This window comes from Coregonus clupeaformis, chromosome 24 (assembly GCF_020615455.1).
Source record: "Coregonus clupeaformis isolate EN_2021a chromosome 24, ASM2061545v1, whole genome shotgun sequence".
NCBI classification, from domain to species: Eukaryota; Metazoa; Chordata; class Actinopteri; order Salmoniformes; family Salmonidae; genus Coregonus; species Coregonus clupeaformis.
In genome coordinates, this window is record NC_059215.1 from 26134455 (window position 1) to 26156895 (window position 22441).

Consider the following 22441-nt stretch of genomic DNA (forward strand, 5'->3'; position numbering starts at 1 on the left):
AAACTGTATGTATGGCAATAGGGGAGCTGGAACACAATGAGTTTGGAGACATTGATGGGAGGTGATAGAGAGTATGGAGTTGATACTACATACAATGGAACATTCATGGTACTGTGAGATGCATCATGGGAATATGGGAAAGAGGGGTGTGTATGTTTTGTTTCTGTTTGTATTTGAGTGTGGGTGGGTGTCTGTGCCTGAGAGAGAGAGAGAGAGAGAGAGAGAGAGAGAGAGAGAGAGAGAGAGAGAGAGAGAGAGAGAGAGAGAGAGAGAGAGAGAGAGAGAGAGAGAGAGAGAGACATGAGAGAGAGAGAGACATGAGAGAGAGAGAGAGAGAGAGAGAGAGAGAGAGAGAGAGACATGAGTGAGAGAGAGAGAGAGAGAGAGAGAGAGAGACATGAGTGAGAAGAGAGAGAGAGAGAGAGAGACATGAGTGAGAGAAAGAAAGAAGAGTATGGTACACAGGAAATAGAAAGAGAGAAACTACTGAGAAACTGAATAAGAACAACAGCTGTGATACAAGGACACAACAGCAGTGATATCAGAACAATGTGTTGGACTCTTCAACTGGTCTAAAACCATCTATCTATTTTTGTCTGTCTCCTCATGGGATAATGGTGTAACAAAAAAGTGAAGAAAAAAAATAGTATGTTGAATTTAAGACAAATAGCTAAACCTCCTACCAAAATTCCCTCAGAAAAACAGTGTTTCTCCAGATATTCAATTACACTAAGTTCACAAAACATTAGGAACACCTGCTCTTTCCATAACATAGACTGACCAGGTGAGTCCAGGTGAAAGCTATGATCCTTTATACATTTTTTAAAAAGATTTTATTTGATATTTTATAAAGAATACAAAACATACACATACAAATTACTACATCATACAAACATCAACTACATCACACCTGCCCAGAACCACTAGCACACACCCCAATCTCCAGGGCCTGCATCACTTTCCGCCACATGGCCACAAACTGCACCATTTTGTTTCTCTCTGTAGCCCACGCACTTTCAATATTTAAATAATAAATCATTAGATTTTTCCATTGTGTTAATGATGGCGGATTTCAAGATGAGTGATGAGAAGAGAATCGTCCAACCCATCGGGTATCTCACTACACCCCCACATCCCATGTCTTGAAATATGCAGACAGATGGATTAAAAGTAAGTTTGCATTGTAATACTTCTGACAGCCAACTTTCTAGCTACGCCCACAATTTCCGGACTTTATAACATTCCCAGAAAGCATGGATTATTGAGTCATTATTAGTTTTACACTTAACACATGACTGCCCTTGTGCTGTAGAGTTTGTGAATTTTGTCTGTTGTATAATAAATTCTATACATTAGTTTATACTGGATTAAGCGTAAATTGTCGTTAACTGTAATTTCGTTAGTTATGCTCCAACTTTCCCTTCATCTTGTGCCAACATCAGTTCTTTTTAAGTCTTGGTTCTAATAGTTTATATTTTTTTTCTGAGAGATTGTCAGTTGGATATGCTCTCTGCAAGGTTTTGTATATCTTCCCTATCATATGAACATCCTTTTCTGACTCAAATAAGATTCCCTCAAGGTTGCTCTGATGTCCAAAAGATTTCAAATCGAAATTTCGTGATGTGTAACTTTTAAGTTGCATGTATTTGAAACTATCTACATTGTTCAGTCCAAAATTACTTTTTAATTCTGTCATGGAAATAAATGTATTTCCTGTTACCAAGTCATTCTATGCCTTTAGTTGTCCATGTGGACCAATTTATCAGTGAATTCTGAAAAGCTATCCAAGGATTGTTCCATAAATTTGTGTTTTAGGGAGTGATATTGATTTTTGTAGAATACGTTTAATTTTCTTTCCATATTTTTATAGTGTTCTTAACTATGAAGTTGTTCATGTTTTTAGCTTTATTCTTTGAAAATAGACACGTAAAAAGATTCTGGGGAGAAACAAAACATTAAGAACACCTGCTCATTCCATGACATAGACTGGCCAGGTGAATCCAGGTGAAAGCTATGATCCCTTATTAATGTCACTTGTTAAATCCACTTCAATCAGTGTAGATAAATGGGAGGAAACAGGTTAAATAAGGATTTTTAAGCCTTGAGACAATCGAGACATGGATTGTGTATGTGTGTATGTGTGCCATTCAGAGGGTGAATTGGCAAGACAAAAAATGTATTTGAATGAGGTATGGTAGTAGGTGCCAGGCGCACCGGTTTGTGTCAAGAACTGCAACGCTGCTGGGTTTTTCACGCTCAACAGTTTCCTGTGTGAATCAAGAATGGTCCACCACCCAAAGGACATCCAGCCAACTTGACACAACTGTGGGAAGCATTGGAGTCAACATGGGCCAGCATCCCTGTGAGACGCTTTCGACACCTTGTAGAGTCCATGCCCGACGAATTGAGGCTGTTCTGAGGGCAAAAGGGGGTGCAACTCAATATTAGGAAGGTGTTCCTAATGTTTGGTATACTCAGTGTAAGCTCTTCATAAAGCACATTTCATCATGTCAGTTGTTTTGAAAAGGTCAATGCCTGGCTTTAGTGTTGTGCTTTGTGTATCACTAGCATATGTCTATGACTGATTAAAAATGTACCATTTGGCTGTCATCAACATTGATAGATGACGGTTGTAGTTTTTGTGTGTATTAATGATTGATTATGGCTGTGTGTGTGTCTGTGTGTGTATGCATGCGTGCATGCATCCGTGCGTACGTACACGTGTGTATGGTATTTGGTGTTTGACTGTGCCTGGAGACTAGCTTTCCTCATGTTTGTGATGTGGTGCCTTATTTGAACTCTTCTCCCTCTGAAGATTTCTCCTCCACTCCAGCTGTGGCACCCACTGAGAGGAGTATGTATCAAGAGCCTCCATAGGCTTCCTGGATAGAATACCAGATACAGATAGCGGTAGTTGTGGTAGTTGTGGTAGTAGTACCTTACCGGAAATCTACACGTTAAAAATGTGTTAGAAATACATTAATTACACAATAACACATTTTATTGCAACACATTGAATTGTAACATGTTGAATGTAAAATGCATTCTACCCCATCTTTGCTTTCACAATTACGTTAAAAGCTATAGTTTGGAGTGGATTTTTAGTTCCTTAATATATTTCAAATGTTTTGGAAATTGTTTATCAAGTAATTTCACATGCCATTGGAACATGTTAGAATTGCAAACGGAATGTGTTAATTGTGTGTGACATTTCCGGTAGGGTAGTAGTGTGTTGATAATTGCGCTAATGTTGGCCTAACATTAGTAACAGTATACCAGTGGTGTCATGCCCATCGAAACTAAAGAGGCACATGCCCCCTTCCCGGCGGGCAAAACTGGTTGAAATTATGTCATTAGAATCTGTTTTACAATTATTTTGACATCATTTCAACCAGCTTTGCTCGCTAGTCTAATTCTGGGATTTAGGCTTGTAGTAAAACAAGATATGGAATTAATGCAAAAATATAGAATTTGGCCATCAGTGGCCCTTCATAAAAATGTGTTGAATGACGCCACTGTAGTATACAGTAGTGGTAGCAGCGTAATTTCTAACCATAAATTGTCATTTGTAATTGGTGGCGAGATATCAATTTGTATAGCCTGGACACATAATTGTTTCAGCATTCAATAACACTACATTGATACCTGGCACTCAGCCTACCACTAGTAGACCTTCGTTGTAGATGTTGTGTAAATGTTGACAAAGTACAATTGAAATTGGTCATTACGTAAACAAGACAATTGTAGAAATGTAGAAACTATTTCAATGGGTACATTGGAACTTGAGGTGCGTCTTTCATTTCAGGGCAGAACTGCTCTCTCATTCCTCCCAGCTCGATTCCTGTGAATGCAACTCTTTCCTCCTTAGGTATACTACATACTCACACTTCTACTATGATGCTCCTTTGTTCCTTGCTATATTTCTATTATGATTAATTTTCCACTCTGTGTCTCCGACAACAATACCATTTCCAGACATTAAGTAGTCGGATGTATTTAGATATTATTGCATGTGGGATGTCAGAAATGGCAGCTCAGATGACTTGCCTACATTCTATATCTCCCTGTACACCAAATCCAATTCCACACAATCAAGTAGAGGCTGCCTGCCTTGCTTTCTAACATTCTCCTTGAAGGGTGCCTAGTGGCTGCAGTGTTCTTTACTTGGGGGATCCTATTTGGCTTCACTACTCCTCTCTTCCCTGCCTCTCTTTTCTCTCCCCTTCCTTTCTTCTCTCTTTATCAGTCCCAGCCCTGTTGAACATAAGCTCCTATGTGAGTGACACCTTTGCAAAAATCAGCTGGACTGCCAGGGACGAGCAACAGGACTCTCAGCTTTATGTCGCTTATATGAATAACCGTAAGCTACTCTCTAACCCCCACAGCTTAGTTTTCCTTAAAGTAGAACAGTGTGTTGCTCTGTTTTAAATGTTGTTATATGTCATAAGTAGGACTGTTACGGTGACTGTGTTACTGCCACACCGGCGATCACGAGTCATGATGGCAGTCAAATTCCATGTGACCGTTTAGTCATGGTAATTAGGCTTCTCCAAGCTCTGATGCTGCTGATGGTCGTTAGTAGCCTACCAAACGTGCTAACTGCCTGGTACCCCACACTCTATTGTCTCTCTAATCACTCTGACATCAATGGAAATTATTTGGTTTTTTTTTTTTGCTGCCCCTATTTCGAGACATGCATGATAATGGTCAATTCTAAATCAAAACAAATTTCACACATACAGTATATGATTTAGTATATGTAAAGACAAGATTAAATCAAGAATAGTGTGATGGGTGACAATATTAGCCTATCACTTCTGAATGAGATATTATCACTTGGGAATGATGCCCAGCTTAAGGCAAACAGCGCATGCTTCTTTTTGGGCAACCTTTTCAAATCATAGTCGCACCTCATGTAGCCTAGCCCATAGGCCTATATGTTTTGATAAGGTTTGTATCACAACTAAAGTGGCCATATAACTTCTTAAAATGAAGCACATTAATCCGCTTTACAATGGGTGCAGAGCCTAACTGGCATACATACGCAGCTTTGAGTTTAAAGTTTGGGGAAGATAATTTTCACCATAAAAATGCCCCTTTATAATAAAAGCACTACATGCATAATCGCATTTGTGGTCACTTTTGAGAATTGTGTTTTCCTGCTAATGGAACATTCTCGCTTATAGCCTACTGCTGTGTGCACATTGCTGCGCTTATAATGTGAAGAAATAGCCTAATAGTTTATCAACATTTTAAGCTAAATGTTCTCATCTGTTGCGTCAGGCTCATTGCATAAAACCGTTTTTTTTATGCTAGTGGTTGAATTAATTTGGGATCTATCGCATCCCACAACTGTCCCAGACTATGTTTGGAATATTTATTTCTCGCACAGAATAGAATAGGTCAACTTTTGTACTATGGGGGATAGTAGATTGACATAGGCTAGTGCTTTTGCTGTTCGTTAGGCCTGCTCATCTTGTTGGCTGACGAAAAGTACATGTGGAAAGTTCTTCCAATATCTTCAATATGTGCCACGGAATTGGATAAAGTCGCGCGCAGGTGCGTCCCCGATGTGTCTGTCTTCACTTGTAGCCTGTGAGAAAGACCCAATCAAGTGACTGAGAGCTATGTGTGCTTCGGCACGCAGCGGGGAGAATGGAATTATAATTATTATATTCAGCCCAAGGGCATAACGGCTACTGGCCGCAAAATGCATGGATTTTTTTAGGGGGATTATGGCCACACAAAGGGGATGCAGCCGGGAAATCCGAGGCATTATCAAGTGCTTGTCAAATTGTGAATGATATACTGATGCCTTTCATGCAACTTTTTACAAATCGTCATTAGTCACATCATGCAGCCTTAGAATGTAATAAAAATCAAAACATATAGCCCAACATTTGTATCACAACTAAAGTTACATAAATAACTCTAAATTAAGCATATAGGAGTACCTGTTTCTTTGTTAACCGCTCAACACAGAATAGCCGCATGTGCGCACTCCCTCTCGTTTGGAGAAAATATCCTTTCTATTTTATTCAGCTATGTTCAATTGCATTCTTTATACTATAAAATAATGCTACGGAATTCAGAGCAAATCTTGCCTGCTAAATGAACTAGTGTAGTCCACAGCCATATTGCATAGCCAGATCAGGGCCTAACATAAGGACATTGCAGAGTATGCTATTCTGTTCTTCTGAAATAGACTACATTTTCTTCTTATCATGTTTCTTTACACCTGTCTAAAATAAATAATGGAAGTTATATTACATGGATTTATTATACTTTTTTTAATGTAGATGTTCCAAAGGTCTGCATCAGTGGCTTGTAGGCTATGTGTGGAAGACAGGAGATGCTAAATGTGTTTATGTTCATTAACGGTCAATTACAGTGAGACCGGCAGTTATTGCTTGACAATCACCAGCTGACAAAATGTCATAACCGACACAGCCCAAGTCATAAGTATATATAGGGCTTGACTGTACTGTATGCACGAACTGACTGCTATTGCATTTCAGTAACTTGCAATGCATTTATACTGTAAACAATGTATTTTACAGTGTTGTGTTGTCATAGAAGTAGTGTTTAGCATGGCGATAGTCCTTACTATGTGCTGCTAGCCTGAATAATAACACATGATGATGGTTGTGCGAATCCTGTAGGTGAAGGTAACTGGAGGATTTCAGAAGCAGTAAACACTTCTAAGAATTTCCACATGATTGAAGGGCTGGAGCCTGGGACGGTGTACACTGTGCGTCTCATGGCTAAGTCATGGCTCGATAATGCTAGTATTTTCGAAGACATTATACAGACCAGAGTCAAAGGTAAGAGAGAATAGTCCCATGGTGTGTAATTGGTAGCCATCAACTGTCATTTCCACCCACAACAACTTAATTCCACATTGACAAGCATTTATCGACAATTATCGACAGCGTCTGTGGTGAGAAGTCCTTCATTTAATATTATTTTAGAAGTGATTGACAAATGTTACCAGGGGAAAGTGAAAAAAACTAACAATGGGGGATATCATTGTACTATGGAGGTCTGTTGAGAAAAAATTGTTATTTTCATGACCTCAACGGACTTCCATATGGTTCATATGCCAAGCAGTTTTCCTGCTATCTGTTTTCTAATGTACTAGTTTTTATATGAGTTGTTTAGGGAATGGGACAAACTAACCCCATGTGTCTGTTTGGGGTGGGTTAGGTTTGGCCAGTCTTCACGGGGGAGTTTCCACCCAGGGCTGGTTCATCGGGATGATGTGCGCCATGGCTCTCCTCACCCTCACCGTGCTCATCGCATGCTTCGTGACCCGCAACAAAGGTGGCAAATATGCAGGTACGCCACCTCACCCAAACATGTCTTCCAGTGTCCAAGGTCAGTTTCATCTTTGAACATCACCGGTTTTGGCGTCTATTTAATTCAGTAGAGGAAATAAATTGCTGTTCAACTCGTCAACCGAACATTACCCTATTGTTTTCAACTGGGATTTTTTATTTATTCACAAATGTAATGTCTGTTAATTTATTGATTGAGTGAAATCAAAATGGACCCCAAACCTGGCCAACAGCTTCAGCTGTGTGGTAATGCACTTTACATACTGTGCATGCCAATCCCTCCACGCATGTGGGAAATCAGACAAACCCCATTCAACCCTGTGTGTGAACCGTCAGCGAGGTGCTAGAGGCCTTCTTTCCGTCCCAATTGTCCCTTCTCTCTGTGCTGTGGCCCTCCTGTCCCAGCCCGGCACCGCTGATTACTGGGGTTGTCAAGACAGGTTGGAATCAGCTGGCTTTGTTCCCCCTCTCACCTGCACCAGACCCCGGCTCTTCTCTAGCCTTTGTGCACCCGTCTCGGCCTCACAAAGGTGCTGCTGTCGCACCCACTCTCTTTCGCTCTCACCACTCCTCCCCTCTCCACCTGCGGGAGCTGTTGACATGAACACTGAATATTTCATCACCCCTGGATTCCCTCCTTTACTTGTCCTCATGCTTTTCATGAAACCCCTCTCCTTTGTCTCTCTCGAAAGCCCCTTTACTTTTTAATCATATTTACACAAGGAGCTGTTGGAAATCATTTTGTACAGATGCACAAAAGAGCACTCAGGATGGTTGAGGAGATATTTTTGGTCATTTGTTGTTTGTTGTTCATATTTTTCTGTGGTTTCAACATTGAGAAAATTACACATTTGTGTTACACATGTGTTGTGACATACAGGTAACTGCCAAAATAAAGGAAACACCAACATAAAGTGTCTTAATAGAGCGTCGGGCCACCACGAGCTGCCAGAACAGTGTCAATGCGCCTTGGCATAGATTCTACAAGTGTCTGAAACTCTATTGGAGGGATGCGACACCATTCTTCCACGAGAAATTCCCATAATTTGGTGTTTTGTTGACTGTTGTGGAAAACGCTATCTCAGGCGCCGCTCTAGAATCTCCCATAAATTTCAATTGGGTTGAGATCTGGTGACAGAGACGGCCATGGCATATGGTTTACATCGTTTTCATGCTCATCTAACCATTCAATGACCACTTGTGGCCTGTGGATTGGGGCATTGTCATCCTGAAAGAGACTACTCCCATCAGTATAGAAATGCTTCACCATAGGTTGAAGGTGATCACTCAGAATGGCTTTGTATTTATTAGTGTTTTTGTTTACCTTGCCCTCTTGAGTGGACCTAAACCTTACCAGGAAAATGAAACCCACACCATAACAGCTCTCAACTCAAGTATTTCCTTTATTTTGGCAGTTACCTGTTCATATATGAAGCTTCTCAGATTTCGCATGAAAACTACATTCTTCATAGAACCCTCTGTAAATTGTTCTACTTAGAACCCTCTATGAAGGTTTAATCATAGAACCCTCTATGAAGGGTTCTACCAATAACCTTTTTATATCTTACATACAGTATATGTAAGAGATGAATCCAATCTGTTAGTAGTTAGACTTATTTCACCCTTTACTGAGATGGCTGTTCCAGTTTAGATGATTTAGTAGTCTCATTAATCAATCTTTCCTACCCTTTCAGTCATTCTGAATGTGGGTTGCAGGACTTGAATGCCTGATGTGGCCTGTAAACCAGGAGTTTCAGACTACTGTGTTAGAGTATAACTAGGCCCTTGAAGAAAGGCCTTTGATATATGTAATGTATTGTCATAAAGAGTTTAATTTTAAAGGCTAATAAGGGTGGTTGAACCATAGGGTTCTAGGAGGAACCCTTCAAAGTTAAAATAGTTATTGGTCGAACCGTTCGTAGAGGGTTCTAGGAAGAACCTTTAGATGATTGGTAGAACCATTTATAGAGGATTCTAGGAAGAACCCTTCATACAGTAGAGGGTTCTAGGTAGAACCCTCTGAAAAGGGTTTACCTAGCACCAAAAAGGGTTCCCCTATGGAGACAATCTGAAGAACCCTATAAAGGTTAATCCTATCACTCAATATCTCAGGGATGGAATGCATTCAAACATGTACTCCTGGAAAACCACACTGCTTCTTCCTGATTCATGTCATTTGGTCAATCAAAATAATCATGTTTTGTACTGTAGGTAGGACCTGCTTTTTCTCTGTGCAGGGACAATGTTACTTTCTCACAACTGGGATCTGCCACAGTGTCGTTTTGAATGATGTCCGGTTACATTTTCTATTAACTTTCATGAATAAGACAATATAAATGCTTATAAATGTGTAAAAATGCTTATAAATGCTTTATACATTATAATACATGTTCCTAATCTTTATGAATGGTAATGCTTGTAATGCTTATGAATGTATAAATAATTTTTCATGAAAATATTATGAAGTGTTACCCCAATCTCCTTCCCTTAAATGTAATTGAATAAACATTATAAGAGTCTGTATAGAGCTTTCTGGTAGTAGCCTAATAGAACATGTTTCAATCTTACAGTAAAGGAAAAGGAGGATCTCCACCCTGAAGTTGAGTCCCAGGGCATGAATGATGACATATTCTGTGATTACAGGTGAGCAATTCGCTATTGTTCTTGAGAATGGTGAGATTTAATATGGAAGTGCTTACATTGACAGCAATATGTATTTTCACTATAATATATTTAAGATTGAGCTTAGTGGCAATGAGATTAGAACAACTTCTATATATATCATGATTTCCTTACTGTACATTTCTCTTGTCCCGAAAGAAAACCTTACATGCATGCGCTTTTCTTGGATCAGCACAGAAATGAAAGTTCCCAACAGTTTGCAGCTAAGTAAATAAAAAAATGTAGGTAGTTGTTGTCCTTCAATTGATATGGTACAGTAGAGTGGGAACCAAGTGTGTACAGTATTTGTTTTGTCAATGTGTGTCTGGGTGGGTGCATGTGCGCTTGCGTCAAATCCCTATGTAGTAGATGTGCTGTAAAATGTGATTGTGTCTGAGACATGCAGGACAAAAGACTTCCTTCAAATCTGAATTTGAAAGCTAAAAAAAAAAACTAAACGCGTGGTCAAAGGCGAGACATATTTTGGAATTGAACCCAAGTCATCAAAAATCAGTGATGCACTTCCATCAGTGATGCACCAGTAACCATAACACTTAGTGTTATAAAGGCATTTGTTTTCAAGCTCTGATGTAGAAAAAAGAAAGAGAGATTGATAGCAATTAAAATTAGGCCAATGTAACCTGAAAAGTTAACTAATATCATACATAAAGGTTAATTTATGTTGGATGATTGAATAGATGATTGAAAATCATTTCTAACAGGCCTGATATATAAATCTACACATCTATATCTTAATGCTTCCCCAAATCAATTGTCTCATGTTTGTCACGGCTATTCAGTACGTGGAACCATTTGATAAATGATCATATCACACTGAATTATGAATGCTGAATGGGACAGAGATAATGTAGAGTATTACCAAATATTGATGGGCCTGGGCATTCGTGAGGGGGATGAGAAATCCTTGGTACTGAGGTGACCCTTTGTCTTGTCGAGAGACACCTGCAAGCTGGCCATGTGCCCAGTCTGAAATTGGCATCTAATCTCCTTGGCCCTGGCGTGCTCCCCTGGTAATACTAGGAATGACAGGCTGTTTGTCTGGGATTGCATATGGCCACTCTGTACGGAATGAGCAGCACTCTGGCAATTTCCATCTAAAGGGATTTGAAATTGCCTTCTGTCCTGAAGCCTGGGCAATTAGCAATTAGTGAAGTGAAGTGATTGTACGGTGGTAGCCTCACCCTGCCTCCCTTGCCCCCCATCCACCCTTTCCCCATCAAACCCCCACCACCACCCGCTGTGTTAAAGCCATGCTAGCTGTGTGTGTTTCCGTGTGCATGTGTGCACACATCTGTGAGTTTGTTTGTGTGCGCATGTGTGTGTGCTCGTGTGTGTATATCAGTGTTAAAGCGGCAATATGTAACTTTTTGGGCTACCCGACCAAATTGTGTGTTATAGATCTGTCATTCTCATTGAAAGCAAGTCTAAGAATCAGTAGATCTGTTCTATGTGCGCTATTTCTATGCTTCCCATTTTGAAGTTTCATTTTTGCATCTTTTACTTTTGGTTTTGTACACCAGCTTCAAACAGCTGAAAATACAATATTCTTGGTTGTGGAAAATATATTTCACAGCGGTTTAGATCAGGGATGGGCAACTTTGATGGGGGTGGGGGCCACAAAAAAACCTGAACTCATCATGAGGGGTTGCAGTGGCTACATTAGATAACTGGCCGCTAGACTAATTTTACCAATCCCCAAACAAATTGCTGACATGGGCTAATTGAGTGACTGTTGATGCACAACCACATTTCGAAATTGCACCTTGTGTATTCTAACTCTCAACAGTAAGTGGAGACCCCGACTGAGTTCCCCAAAAATGTAATTAATAAATAAAATAAACTACAAAAGGGCGCCAGTTGCCCATCCATGGTTTAGATGGTACAATGATTCTCTACACTATACTTGCTTATTTTGTCACATAAACTGAAATTAGGCAAACTATTAGATGCGATTTCTGCATAGGGCATCTTTAATTTAGTCAACAATAACTACATATAACAAAACATATTTGGCAATTATCTATTTTCCCTGACAAAAACTAATGACGATAACGTGACGAGATGCCATGAAAAAAACCCAATAGATATAACAAATTAGTTTTTATTTCAGTTGAAGAAAATGTGATGAGATTAGAATTCCACGAGACTAATGGACATTACATTTGCCATGAAGTGTCTTTTTTATCTGTTTTGTTCAAGCATACGCATGCATGCCTTTGCAGAATATTTAAAGTAACTGTCCAGTGAAAATCTTGCTTTCAAAAGTGTATATTCTATTAACTCATAACCAAATAATGTTGACTCGTCCTTTACTCGTATTTGTGGCCAAAGCATACATTTTAGAAAAAATACTTCAAAAACCCGACCTCAAACTTGTATCTCAAACAGCTGTTTCAAAGATGCTTGCTATTTACTTATATAACGTGACGTAATGTTGGCTCATTGGCTGAGCTGGGCAATCATTTTTTACATTTACATTTTTAGTCATTTAGCAGACGCTCTTATCCAGAGCGACTTACAGTTAGTGCATACATTATTTATATATTTTTCATACTCCCCGTGGGAATCGAACCCACAACCCTGGCGTTGCAAACGCCATGCTCTACCAACTGAGCTACATCCCTGCCGGCCATTCCCTCCCCTACCCTGGGCCAATTCTGCGCCGCCACATGGGTCTCCCGGTCGCGGCCGGCTACGACAAAGCCTGGATTTGAACCAGGATCTCTAGTGGCACAGCTAGCACTGCGATGCAGTGCCTTAGACCACGGCGCCACTCGGGAGGCCAATCAGCGGTTTACTTTCATTAATATTTTTAATGACCGGTATTCACCCACACCATTCTGTTGTTTGGGTTAGGGCTGGGCAGTATACCGTATTTTAAAAAAAAAGCCCAGAGGGGGTGTGATATATGGCCAATATACCACGCCTAAGGGCTGTTCTTATGCGCGACGCAACGCGGAGTGCCTGGATACAGCCCTTAGCCGTGGTATATTGGCCATATACCACAAACCCCGAGGTGCCTTATTGCTATTATAAACTGGTTACCAATGTAATTAGAACAAAAATACATGTTTTGTCATAACCATGGTATACGGTCTGATATACCACGGCTGTCAGCCCATCAGCATTCAGGGCTCGAACCACCCATTTTATAATTGACTATATACCGGTATTATTGCACAGACCAGTTTGGGTTTTTACTTAACCTTCTGTAACGGTATTTGAATGTTTTGTTTGTTAACTGTGATACGCCATGTGTAACGTCTATTTTTATAGTTTACTCTGCTACTTGAGTCATCTCTCTCTGCTCTCTCTCTTTCCATGCTGCTTTTGACACAGACATAGCCCCACTCCTTGTCACTCAAGGAGCGCATTTGTTGTTGCTCGACCACGAGACACTTGCGTTCAGTCTGGGTGGTCAATGCAGCACATGCAACAATGTGGATGACTACGATGCTGTTTCCACTTTGCTTCTTAATATAAATCCAAGGCAGCAGCTACTCTTCCTGGGGTCCAGCAACATTAAGGAAGTTATATACATTTTAAAATATTACATGACATTACATTTCATAACACTTTTCACAACACATTGTGTTCCCTCAGGCCACTACTCTACTATCATATATATACAATACAAAATTAATGTGTACGTGTGTGTAGAGTGCGTGTCTGTGTGTCTCTTCACAGTCCCCGCTGTTCCATAAGGTGTATTTGCAGCTGTTTTTTAAGTCTGATTCTACTGCTTGCATCAGTTACCTGATGTGGAATAGAGTTACATGTAGCCATGGCTCTATGTAGTACTGTGCGCCTCCCATAGTCTGTTCTTGACCTGGGGATTGTGAAGAGACCTCTGGTGGCATGTCTTGTGGGGTATGCATTGGTGTCTGTGCTAGTAGTTTAAACAGACACCTCGGTGCATTCAGCATGTCAACACTTCTTACAAAAACAAGTAGTGATGATGTCAATCTCTCCTCCACTTTGAGCCATGAGAGATTTACATGCATATTATTAATGTTAGCTCTCCGTGTACAGTGAGGGAAAAAAGTATTTGATCCCCTGCTGATTTTGTACGTTTGCCCACTGACAAATAAATGATCAGTCTATAATTTTAATGGTAGGTTTATTTGAACAGTGAGAGAAAGAATAACAACTGTCACGATCGTTATTAGACACGGACCAAGGCGCAGCGTGATAGGCGTATATACTTTATTAAATGTACAACACCAACCAAAACAAACGATACGTGAAGTCCTAGGTTAAACAACAAACCTTACGGATCAAGATCCCACAAATAACTAGTGCCAACAGGCTGCCTAAGTATGGTTCCCAATCAGAGACAACAAGCTACAGCTGCCTCTGATTGGGAACCACCCAGGCCAACATAGAAATACACGAACTAGAACAAAACATAGAAAATAACACATAGAAAATCCACACCCTGGCTCAACATCTAAGAGTCCCCAGAGCCAGGGCGTGACAACAACAAAAAAATCCAGAAAAACGCATGTCAAAAATGTTATAAATTGATTTGCATTTTAATGAGGGAAATAAGTATTTGACCCCCTCTCATTCAGAAAGATTTCTGGCTCCCAGGTGTCTTTTATACAGGTAACGAGCTGAGATTAGGAACAGACTCTTAAAGGGAGTGCTCCTAATCTCAGCTTGTTACCTGTATAAAAGACACCTGTCCACAGAAGCAATCAATCAATCAGATTCCAAACTCTCCACCATGGCCAAGACCAAAGAGCTCTGTAAGGATGTGAGGGACAAGATTGTAGACCTACACAAAGCTGGAGTGGGCTACAAGACCATCGCCAAGCAGCTTGGTGAGAAGGTGACAACAGTTTGTGTGATTATTCGCAAATGGAAGAAACACAAAATAACTGTTAATCTCCCTCGGCCTGGGGCTCCATGCAAGATCTCACCTCGTGGAGTGGCAATGATCATGAGAACGGTGAGGAATCAGCCCAGAACTACACGGGAGGATCTTGTCAATGATCTCAAGGCAGCTGGGACCATAGTCACCAAGAAAACAATTGGTAACACACTACGCCGTGAAGGACTGAAACCATGCAGCGCCTGCAATGTCCCCCTGCTCAATAAAGCACATATACAGGCCTGTCTGAAGTTTGCCAATGAATGATTCAGAGGAGAACTGGGTGAAAGTGTTGTGGTCAGATGAGACCAAAATGGAGCTCTTTGGCATCAACTCAACTCGCCGTGTTTGGAGGAGGAGGACTGCTGCCTATGACCCCAAGAACACCATCCCCACCGTCAAACATGGAGGTGGACACATTATGCTTAGGGGGTGTTTTTCTTCTAAGGGGACAGGACAACTTCACCGCATCAAAGGGGCCGTCAAATCTTGGGTGAGAACCTCCTTCCCTCAGCCAGGACATTGAAAATGGGTCGTGGATGGGTATTCCAGCATGACAATGACCCAAAACACACAGCCAAGGCAACAAAGGAGTGGCTCAAGAGGAAGCACATTAAGGTCCTGGAGTGGCCTAGCCAGTCTCCAGACCTTAATCCCATAGAACATCTATGGAGGGAGCTGAAGGTTCGAGTTGCCAAACGTCAGCCTCGAAACCTTAATGCCTTGGAGAAGATCTGCAAAGATGAGTGGGACAAACTCCCTCCTGAGATGTGTGCAAACCTGGTGGCCAACTACAAGAAACGTCTGACCTCTGATTGCCAACAAGGGTTTTGCCACCAAGTACTAAGTCATGTTTTGCAGAGGGATCAAATACTTATTTCAATTTATAACATTTTTGACATGCGTTTTTCTGGATATTTTTGTTGTTATTCTGTCTCTCACTGTTCAAATAAACCTACCATTAAAATTATAGACTGATCATGTCTTTGTCAGTGGGCAAACGTACAAAATCAGCAGGGGATCAAATACTTTTTACCCTCACTGTACATTTAAGGGCCAGTCGTGCTGTCCTGTTCTAAGCCAATTGTAATTGATAGGTGATTTGAAGGAGTCAGGCGCTGGAGGGTAAATCACAGATTACAGAGTTTATTCCGTAGCACATAGTTACGGTGGATAGCGTCAAACAGAACAAAACAAGCACACGGGGAAAATATACCCCGGCAATACAAAAATACACGTAGCTCAACAGAGCTACTCTCTCCTCACAATAAACAACCACCCACAAGGACAAGGGGGGCAGAGGGAACACTTATACATGTACTAATGAGGGGATATGAACCAGGTGTGCAAGACAAAACAAATGGAATGATGAGACATGGAGCGGCAGTGGCTAGAAGGACGAAGCCTGCCCGAATGCCGAAGCCTGCCCGAACAAGGAGAAGAGGCAGCTTCAGAGGAAGTCGTGACATTTTCAGAAGAGGGGAGCTGAAGGATGGGAATAAAAACAAACAAAAGATGACTATTGTAAAATATACTGTGTCCGTAAAATGTATATAGTATGTATAAGCTGGAGGTAGAAGCCTACGAGTTGTTTTCCATTAGATTACTCCAATGAAGTGAGGGATGGTAGGGTTAGGGGAACATAATACAGAAAAATATGTTTAAAAAAAATTGATATATTTGATATATACAGTACCAGTCAAAAGTTTGGACACACCTACTCATTCAAGGGTTTTTCTTTATTTCTACTATTTTCTACATTGTAGAATAATAGTGAAGACATCAAAACTATGAAATAACACATATGGAATCATGTAGTAACCAAAAAAGTGTTAAACAAATCAAAATATATTTTATATTTGAGATTCTTCAAATAGCCACCCTTTGCCTTGATGACAGCTTTGCACACTCTTGGCATTCTCTCAACCAGCTTCACCTGGAATGCTTTTCCAACAGTCTTGAAGGAGTTCCCACATATGCTGAGCACTTGTTGGCTGCTTTTCCTTCACTCTGCGGTCCGACTCATCCCAAACCATCCCAATTGGGTTGAGGTCGTGGGATTGTGGAGGACAGGTCATCTGATGCAGCACTCCATCACTCTCCTTCTTGGTCAAAAAGCCCTTACAGAGCCTGGAGATGTGTTGGGTCATTGTCGTGTTGAAAAACAAATGATAGTCCCACTAAGCCCAAACCAGATGGGATGGCGTATTTCTGCAGAATGCTGTGGTAGCCATGCTGGTTAAGTGTGCCTTGAATTCTAAATAATTCACAGACAGTGTCACCAGCAAAGCACCCCCACACCATAACACCTCCTCCTCAATGCTTTACGGTGGGAACTACACATGTGGAGATCATCCATTCACCTACTCTGTGTTTCACAAAGACACGGCGGTTGGAACCAAAAATCTCAAATTTGGACTCATCAGACCAAAGGACAGATTTTCACCAGTCTAACAATCCCCAGGTCAAGAACAGACTATGGGAGGTGCACAGTACTACATAGAGCCATGGCTACATGTAACTCCATTGCTCGTGTTTCTTGGCCCAAGCAAGCCTCTTCTTCTTCTTGGTGTCATTTAGTAGTGGTTTCTTTGCAGCAATTCGACCATGAAAGCCTGATTCACTCAGTCTTGTCAATGGCTGAGGTGAATGTGGTGTGGGAGTCAGGCGCAGGACACCGAAGCTTAGTGATGGTGATGGTAAGGTGTGCGAAGGCGTGGGCACCTCTCCCGTAACCAACCGGCGCAGAGTGTTGGACACCTCGTTCATGGCGGCCCCAAGTTGCCGGATCATGGTGTCTTGGTCGCTGATCTGATCCTCCAGCGACTTGGGTGCCGCCGCTGCTCCTGCTGACTCCATATGTGGTGTGTTGTTCTGTCAATGGCTGAGGTGAATGTGGTGTGGGAGTCAGGCGCAGGACACCGAAGCTTAGTCCAACAAAGTTTACTAGTGCAACACAAGGCACATTACAAATGAACGGCCTCAACATAAACCAGAGGCGAGCGATTACGCAAACTCTGCGTAAACTACAAAAACAACAAACAGAGAAAACACGTAGCACTAACGGACAGGCGAATAACAACACACAAACTAACCAACACAAAACAGGCAACTTATAGGACACATAATCAGACACAAACGGACACAGGTGCAATAGACAGACAAAAGCAATCAAACACAGAAACATCTAACGGTGGCAGCTAGTACTCCTGGGACGGCGAACGCCGAAGCCTGCCCGAGCAAGGAGGAGGAGCAGCCTCGGCAGAATCCGTGACAGTACCCCCCCCTTGACGCGCGGCTCCAGCCGCGCGCCGACCCGGCCTCGGGGGACGACCAGGAGGCGCGGAGCCGGGCGCGTGGGATGACCACGGTGGAACTCAGTCAGGAGAGATGGATCTAGGATATCCCTCCTAGGCACCCAGCACCGTTCCTCCGGACCGTACCCCTCCCACTCCACGAGATACTGGAGACCCCCCATCCGACGTCTCGAGTCCAAGATGGTCCTGACCGTGTGCGCCGGAGCTCCCTCCATGTCCAGAGGGGCGGAGGGGTCTCTCCTATCTCACCTTCTTGGAGTGGACCAGCTACCACCGGCCTGAGAAGAGACACATGGAACGAGGGGTTAATATTCTTATAATCAATAGGCAGTTGTAACCTGTAACACACCTCGTTCAATCTCCTCAGGACTTTAAAGGGCCCCACAAACCGCCGACCCAGCTTCCGGCAGGGCAGGCGGAGGGGCAGGTTTCGAGTCGAGAGCCAGACTCGATCTCCCGGTGCGTACACCGGACCCTCACTGCGGTGGCGATCGGCGCTCGCCTTCTGTCGACGGATGGCCCGCTGCAGATGGACATGAGCAGCGTTCCACGTCTCCTCCGAGCGCCGAATCCATTCGTCCACCGCAGGGGCCTCGATCTGGCTCTCGTGCCATGGTGCCAGGACCGGCTGATACCCCAACACACACTGGAAAGGGGTTAGATTAGTGGAGGAGTGGCGGAGAGAGTTCTGTGCCATCTCTGCCCAGGGGAGATACCTAGACCACTCCTCCGGCCGGCCCTGGCAATAGGACCTCAGAAACCTACCCACATCCTGGTTGACTCGTTCTACCTGCCCATTGCTCTCTGGGTGGTAACCCGAGGTAAGGCTCACCGAGACCCCCAAGCGTTCCATGAACGCCCCCCAGACTCTGGAGGTGAACTGGGGACCTCGGTCAGACACTATATCCTCGGGCACCCCATAGTGCCGGAAAACGTGGGTGAATAGGGCCTCAGCGGTCTGTAGGGCAGTAGGGAGACCCGGCATTGGGAGGAGACGACAGGCCTTAGAAAACCGATCCACAACGACCAAAATAGTGGTATTCCCCTGGGAGGGGGGAAGGTCAGTTACAAAATTCACCGAGAGGTGGGACCATGGTCGTTGTGGAACGGGCAGGGGATGTAACTTTCCCCTGGGCAAATGTCTAGGCGCCTTACACTGGGCGCACACCGAGCAGGAGGAGACATAAACCCTCACATCCCTAGCTAACGTTGGCCACCAGTATTTCACGCTAAGGCAGTGCACTGTCCGGCCAATACCTGGATGTCCAGAGGAGGGTGATGTATGAGCCCAATAAATAAGGCGGTCACGAACCTCGAGCGGAACATACGTCCGCCCCACCGGACACTCTGGGGGAGTAGGGTCGGCAACGCAGTGCCCGCTCGATCTCCGATCGACCTCCCACACCACCGGAGCCACCAGACAAGACTCCGGCAGTATGGGAGTAGGCTCAATGGACCTCTCCTCTGTGTCATACCGCCGGGACAGGGCGTCTGCCTTACCGTTCTGGGACCCTGGGATGTATGTGATCTTAAAAACAAACCGGGTCAGGAACATGTTCCACCTAGCCTGACGAGGGTTCAATCTCCTAGCTGCCCGGATGTACTCCAGGTTACGGTGGTCAGTCAGAATGAGGAAAGGGTGTTGAGCCCCCTCAAGCCAATGCCTCCACACCTTTAGGACCTGGACTACAGCTAACAGCTCCCTGTCCCCTACGTCATAATTGCGCTCCGCCGGGCTGAGCTTCTTAGAATAGAACGCACAGGGGCGGAGTTTAGGTGGCGTGCCGGACCGTTGCGACAGGACTGCCCCAATACCAGCCTCGGACGCGTCTACCTCAACTTGGAATGGTAAAGCGGGGTCAGGATGCGCCAGCATCGGAGCCGAAGTGAACAGGTTCTTAAGTTTACCAAACGCCCTGTCCGCCTCAGCTGACCACTGCAAACGCACCGGACCCCCCTTTAGCAGGGACGTAATGGGAGCTGCCACCTGTCCAAAGCCCCGGATAAACCTCCGGTAGTAATTAGCAAAACCCAAAAACTGCTGCACCTCTTTTACAGTGGTTGGAGTTTGCCAATTACGCACGGCCGACACGCGGTCAACCTCTATCTTCACACCAGACGCGGGCAACCGATAACCCAAAAAGGAGACAGACTCCTGGAAGAACAAGCATTTCTCTGCCTTAACATACAAGTCATGCTCCAACAGCCTCCTCAACACTCGGCGCACCAGGGCTACATGCTCGGCTCGTGTAGAAGAGTACACTAGGATGTCGTCGATGTATACTACCACACCCTGCCCATGCATGTCCCGGAAAATCTCGCCAACAAAGGATTGGAAGACTGAAGGAGCATTCATTAACCCGTATGGCATGACGAGATACTCGTAATGACCTGAGGTGGTGCTAAATGCTGTTTTCCATTCATCCCCCCTCCCTAATGCGCACCAGATTATGCGCGCTCCTGAGATCCAACTTTGTGAAGAACCGCGCTCCTGCGTAATGACTCCGTCATAGTCGCAATCAGAGGAAGAGGGTAACTGTACTTAACCGTGATCTGATTGAGACTACGGTAATCAATACACGGGCGCAAACCCCCGTCCTTCTTCTTCACAAAGAAGAAACTCGAGGAAACCGGGGAAGTGGAAGACCGTATGTATCCCTGTGCCAAGGACTCGGCTATGTAAGTCTCCATAGCCGCTGTCTCCTCTTGAGACAGGGGATACACACGACTCCGCGGAAGTGCCGCTCCCGTTTGGAGATCTATCGCACAATCCCCCTGTCTATGAGGTGGTAGCCGTGTTGCCCTAGTTTTGCTGAACACAAGTGCTAAATCCTCATATTCAGGGGGAATGCGCATTGCGGGCACTTGGTTCGGACTCTCCACCGAGGTCGCCCCTAAGGAAACACCTAGACATCTCCCTACACACTGGGCAGACCACTCCATAAGAGCCCTCTGTTGCCACGCAATGGTAGGATCATGGGCGCTTAACCAGGGAAGCCCCAGCACCACGGGATACGCAGGAGAGTCGATCAGATAAAACTGAATGATCTCCTCATGACCCCCCTGCGTCGTCATCTTAAGTGGTGCTGTGACTTCTCTGATCAACCCCGACCCCAGCGGCCGGCTGTCTAGGGCATGAACAGGAAAGGGGGCTTCTACCGGCCGAAGGGGAATTCCTAACCTTTTATAACAAAATTCACGATCAACAAAATTCCCAGCTGCGCCTGAATCTACTATGCTGGGAATGAGGTGCCACCTGTGGAAATCTCACAGGTATACACAGGTGACCAACAGAGAGCTCTGGGTAAGTGGGGCGCCTACTCACCTGAAATGACTCCCCAGTGCGTGACCTGTTGTCCCCTCTCCCAGGAGACCCTCCCCAGCACCTAGCCGCAGTGTGTCCTCCACGGCCACAGTTGGTGCAGGGGACGGCCCCCCTCGGGTTCTCTCTCCTCCTCTCCCTAGCGCCAGCACCCCCGAGCTCCATGGGAATCGGCTCGGAGGTGCTGGAGGGTGGAATGGACGACCCCCACTCGGGACGTCCGCGGGTAGCCAGCAGGGTGTCGAGACGGATGGAAATGTCCACCAACTGGTCGAAGGATAGGTTGGTGTCCCTGCAGGCCAGCTCACGACAAACGTCCTCTCGTAGACTACACCGGTAATGGTCGATGAGGGCCCTCTCATTCCACCCCGCATCCGCTGCTAGAGTCCGGAACTCCAGGGCAAACTCCTGTGCACTCCTCTTCCCCTGTCGGAGGTGGAACAGACGCTCCCCCGCCGCCTTCCCCTCAGGTGGATGATCGAACACAGCCCTGAAGCGGCGGGAGAACTCCGCGTAGGTGATGGTGGCGGCGTCTATTCCCCTCCATTCGGCGTTGGCCCACTCCAACGCCTTGCCAGATAGACAGGAGATGAGGGCGGAGACGCTCTCGTATCCCGAGGGCGCCGGGTGTATGGTGGCCAGGTAGAGTTCCACCTGCAGGAGGAACCCCTGACACCCGGCTGCAGAACCATCATATGCCCTCGGGAGCGAGAGCCGAATGCCACTGGGTTCCGGTGCTGGGAGAGGAGGACTGGCCGATGGTGATGGTAAGGTGTGCGAAGGCGTGGGCACCTCTCCCGTAACCAACCGGCGCAGAGTGTTGGACACCTCGTTCATGGCGGCCCCAAGTTGCCGGATCATGGTGTCTTGGTCGCTGATCCGATCCTCCAGCGACTTGGGTGCCGCC

General features: G+C 44.4%; 1 protein-coding gene across 4 annotated transcripts in view; it reads left to right on the forward strand.

Annotated features, from left to right (window-relative positions):
- The window catches only part of LOC121538373 (neural cell adhesion molecule L1-like protein), a 70917-nt gene that overhangs the window by 42727 nt on the left and 5749 nt on the right, over positions 1 to 22441 (forward strand). The window contains exons 24-30 of one of the 4 annotated variants that reach the window (XM_041846307.2): positions 2816 to 2854; positions 3806 to 3868; positions 4247 to 4360; positions 6663 to 6824; positions 7207 to 7338; positions 9908 to 9980; positions 10158 to 10240. In XM_041846307.2, the coding sequence (XP_041702241.1) occupies positions 2816 to 2854; positions 3806 to 3868; positions 4247 to 4360; positions 6663 to 6824; positions 7207 to 7338; positions 9908 to 9980; positions 10158 to 10230 (656 nt within the window). In that variant the 3' untranslated portion in view covers positions 10231 to 10240. The remainder of the gene's footprint in view (positions 1 to 2815; positions 2855 to 3805; positions 3869 to 4246; positions 4361 to 6662; positions 6825 to 7206; positions 7339 to 9907; positions 9981 to 10157; positions 10241 to 22441) is intronic. The other 3 variants (XM_041846305.2, XM_041846306.2, XM_041846308.2) reach the window with 3 other exon arrangements.